This window comes from Capronia epimyces (genome assembly GCF_000585565.1).
Source record: "Capronia epimyces CBS 606.96 chromosome Unknown aczIQ-supercont1.1, whole genome shotgun sequence".
NCBI classification, from domain to species: domain Eukaryota; kingdom Fungi; phylum Ascomycota; class Eurotiomycetes; order Chaetothyriales; family Herpotrichiellaceae; genus Capronia; species Capronia epimyces.
This window is the reverse complement of record NW_006912904.1, coordinates 1,829,400-1,833,877: the sequence shown is the minus strand read 5'-3', so window position 1 is coordinate 1,833,877 and position 4,478 is coordinate 1,829,400. Positions and strand designations below refer to the sequence as shown.

The following is a 4,478-nucleotide window of genomic DNA, read 5'->3' as shown; positions in this document are numbered from 1 at the left end:
GAGTTGAGTGTATTTGACTTGAGTTGAGTGTATTTGACTTGAGTTGAGTGTATTTGACTTGAGTTGAGTGTATTTGACTTGAGTTGAGTGTATTTGACTTGAGTTGAGAGCTTTGCCATGCCATCATGGCCACGATTAGCCAGAGAGGTGTACAAAGGCATCAACCCCTAGCAATCAGGCGGTCACTCCGTGTTCATGAGACGGCCGCACCATGCAATCCCATCCACCGTCACCTAAGCCATGTGCAGTATCAGTCACGGACAGTGATGACGGGTCATTTTCCAGTATCAGTCGGACAGTGATGACGGGTCATGATCCAGTATCAACTAGAGCGGCCCCAGCTGCCCGTTTGTTGTGCTTGATCCTCATCTACAGACCCCGATCTACAGACCCCGAAATAAGATACAAGGCTCATGGCTCTGACCAAGATGTCCAGCTTCTCGCCATGTTCGCGACGCATATTCTCGATTTCGCGCGTCAGTGCCTCTCCGTTGCGTCGGAGATCCTCTTGTACCCGGAAGACGTTCCAGGTCGAAAGACCTAAAAGCGTCAGTGTCGAGACGCCGATCCACGCGACGGATTGTTCAATAGCCTTTATGGTGGCGGTGTTGTTGGCTGCTCGACAGGGGGAAACTGAAGCAGTAGGGTTAGCGAGTGGTGTGCTGGGTTTGTAAGAGAAGCTTCAATTCATCTCATCTCATCACATCACGTCTCATGCCATCTCAATCCATCCCGTCCCGTCACAAAGCAAGTTGCAAGAGTAAGGCAGGAAAGGAGGTAAGGGTAGGTTGCAAGAGTAAGGCAGGAAAGGAGGTAAGGGTAGGTTGCAAGAGTAAGGCAGAAAAGGAGGTTAGGTTGCCATCCCATCTCACTCCAAAGCAAATTGCAAGAGTAAGGCAGTAAAGGAGGTTAGGTTAGGTTGCCAGAGTAAGGCAGTAAAGGAGGTTAGGTTAGGGTTAGGTTGCAAGGGTTAGGTTGTGAGGAAGAGCAACCCAGTATTGGGTCTGATCTATTCAGCTGGGACAGGAGGGAAATGACTTACACGACATTTGGCCTGTTTCCCTTCAAGTTGCTTAGAAGCCTGGCTCTGGCTCTGGCTCTAAGGTAGCCCTGTAAGGTGATCCTGTAAGGTAGAGGGGTAAGGTAGTCCTGTAGGGTAGCCCTGGCCTGGCCTTTTCAGATCAAGTCAGTATTGGAATTCGAGTCGAGGTGGAAGGAGGTGTAAAGGACACAACACAAAGGACAACGACAAAAGACGAAGCAGGAAGGAGGTGTAAATGACAATGGATAAAAGACAAAAGACAACGGACGTCCCGTACCCTACCTAGGTATGTTATGTAGGTAGGTAGACAGATACCTACTACCTAAGGTATAAATAATCTGGACCAAGATATCGACTTCAACCACGTAGTGTACCTATGTGGAGGACCAAGTTTCGTTTCGTTTCGTTTCGTTTCGAGATACACAGAACTGCTGGGATTCTCAAGTTCAGGGGGGTGTTTGGTTTTTGCTTTTGGTTTGTTTTTGGGTTGTATTTTTTGGGGTTTGAACTGATGAGACCAGTCTTATTCGTGACTGAGGATGGGATTTATAGTGGAAAGGAAAACTGGACACAAGCAGTGTTGTTGTTGGGAAATAGGTTGGTGGGTAGTACGTAGATATGTCTAGACGTTGGACATGCATCAGTACAGGAGAGAAGACATGTTTTAAAGGAGATGAAGGAGAATGAACACCAGACATGACGAGAATGTCTCATCTGTGCGGCGGAGAATGAGGACTCCTACTGGTACGCGAAAGAGTGTGAGTCACGATGGAGCAAAGTGTAAATGTAAATATCAAAACTAAAATCAAAATCAATCAAGATGGAAAAGAAACAATAATAGTAGTTGTTACTAGGTGCAAGTAGCTTTGGCGGAGGGAGGTATGCAGAAAGCTTACCATAGAAATACATTTTATTTCCCGATGCATCACAAGCATAGACTAATACTGACACTGACACTAGACCAACAATAGAAATAGAAGGAATTAAAACAGCATATATTAAGCCTCTTCAATACATGGTTGCTTGTGCTCGTCTGCTGTGCAAGACCCTCCGTGCAATTATGTATCTGCTCACGGGCACCTGCGCACCTTTGCCCGACAAGCAAGAAATGTATTAGCCATCGTCAAATCTCCGGGTAGTCCGGACGCTACACTGGGCACACGGAGTGGTGTTGTCCGGATCGTCACTGCTGCCTGTCGTGTCTGTCGGGGTCGGGGTCGGGGGAGCCAGCCTTGTCTTTGTGGTTAGGTGGATCGGGCTCGGGCGAAGATGGTGTTGGTGTCCAGTTAACAGCCGTGACCGGTCGAGTGGCACCGTTCCTTCCACTCCCCTTCTCTTCCCAATCAGCCCAGGTCTGACTGGATGGATGAACTGATGTCGTTACAGCAGAGAGCGTTGTGTATATCACCATGGACGTGTCCGAAGTCGTCGCGATAGTTGATGTAGTTGTCGGCGAGGAACCGCTCACTGGCTGGCTAGTTGAAGTAGATGACGAAGTAGTTGTTGGAGCCCCAGATGTCGTGGTAGAGCTTGATGAGCTGGGCACCAGGTTGGTCGAGGAGCTGGTTGTGAGAATGGCCAATGTTGAGGGGCTAGAGGTGGTAACTTGCCCGACAGTGGTGGATGTTGTCGTGCTCGACGCAGAAGTGGCTACAACCGACGTCGTAAGGTTCGGTGGCCAAGTTCCAGTCCAATCCTGCCAAACCTCAGATGGGTATGATCCGGTATATGAGGCGCTAGAAGTGCTTGTAGGTCCTCCAGTTGTTGGCGAAGAACTCGTTGTTGACAAACTGCTGGTTGTGCTCAAAGTCGATGTGGTTGGCCTCACCTCACCGGCTGTGGACGTAGTCGTAACTGTCCAATCCAGCCAGGCAGATTCACTGTCTGTTCCCCAGCCACCTGGTGAACTGTGGGATGGGAATGCTATGGATGAGCTGCTGGTGGTGGTGGTGGTGGTGGTGGTTATACCTGTGGCACCACTTGTCGAACGGGTTCGTGTGATAGTCCAGTCCAACCAATCAGACTCCGTCCATGTTCCGGAACCTTTGTGTGGAATCGATGGGTGAGGGCGTATGGTCGTTGTGGAATGCGTAGAGCTGGCTGTGCTAGTATGGGAGGAAGTGGTCGTCTCGCCTTTGGCCGGTAGGGAGCTTGTGGTAGTGCGGGTAAAGGTCCAATCCAGCCATGCACTCTCTGAACCCTTCCCGCTTGGATGTGCCGAACCAGACGTTGTCGTCGACACTGTGCTTACAGTAGTCTGCGACTTACTGGTGGCTTGTCCGACCGAAGAAATCGAAGTCGAAGAAGTGGATGTCGATTCCCAATCCTGCCAATCCTGCCACGCCGCATTCGTTCCGCTGTGTGATGGTCGAATTGAAAGCACGGTCCTGGAGCTCGTAGTCACTGTAGTGGTCACCAGGGTTGAGGCTGTGGTAGATGTAGAAGTTGACCTCCAATCCAGCCAGTCATCCCAGTCATGTTGAGTTACAGTGTGTGATGGCCGTGTCGAAAAGGCCGATCCCGACGTCGTGGAGGAGGTTGATGTTGCAAGAGACGACGTCGTTGCTACAGGCTTAACAGCGCTGCTGCTTGAAGTCGTCCAAGTCCGCTCCCAGTCTCCCCACTCCGACGGCGTGGAGGAGGTTGATGTTACAAGTGTCGACGTCGTTGCTACAGGCTTAACGGCGCTGCTGCTTGAAGTCGTCCAAGACCGTTCCCAGTCTTCCCACTCCGACGGCGTAGAGGAGGTTAATGTTGCTGCAAGTGATGATGTCGTTGTCACAGGCTTAACAGCGCTGCTACTTGAAGTCGTCCAAGTCCGCTCCCAGTCTTCCCACTCGCTTGCATGAGAAGGCCGGGAAGAAGTAGAGTGCGTTGACGCTGTTGATGCCGTAGGAGTCCACGCACCAGACACCGATGTAGTCGTGGTATGACCAGTGGTGGAGGTCCAATCTTCCCAATGGTTCGTCGAAGTTGTTGAAATCGACTTTGTATTGCTGCCGCTGATGGTAGTACCAGATCGAGAGGTGGCGAAACTCCAGTCGAGCCACTTCGAATCATGATCGGCTGAAGACGAATAGCTCCAACTCGGCTGGCTAGTAGCCGCGGCAGTTGAAGTGGTGGTTGTGGCTTCTGAAGAAGTCGTACCGACAGCTTGGGCAGTTGTCGTGCTGCTTGAGATAGCTGGTCGAGTTGACGTCAACTCCCAGTCCTGCCATCCCGAGTGCTCTCCAGAGAACGGTCTTGATCCGCTGAAAGGAGGCCTGCTCGGTCGTGAAGTGGTTATTGAAGGAAAGTTTGTTGGTGGAGATGTCGTGGTGGACTCCAGAGATATCGTGGTAGACGTGATAGACTCGAGAGCTGTCGTGGTGGACGTGGTGGACTCGAGAGATGTGGTGGTGGACTCGAGAGATGTGGTGGTGGACTCGAGAGATGT

At 51.0% G+C, this 4,478-nt stretch overlaps 1 protein-coding gene across 1 annotated transcript in view; it reads right to left on the bottom strand.

The window, feature by feature from the left end:
• Nucleotides 1-4,137: 4,137 nt before the first annotated feature.
• Nucleotides 4,138-4,478, bottom strand: part of A1O3_00683 (uncharacterized protein) — a gene marked incomplete at both ends in the record, with an annotated part of 1,868 nt that continues 1,527 nt past the window's right edge. Inside the window, one exon of the mRNA XM_007730833.1 lies at nt 4,138-4,253. Within this exon, the coding sequence (XP_007729023.1) occupies nt 4,138-4,253 (116 nt within the window). The remainder of the gene's footprint in view (nt 4,254-4,478) is intronic.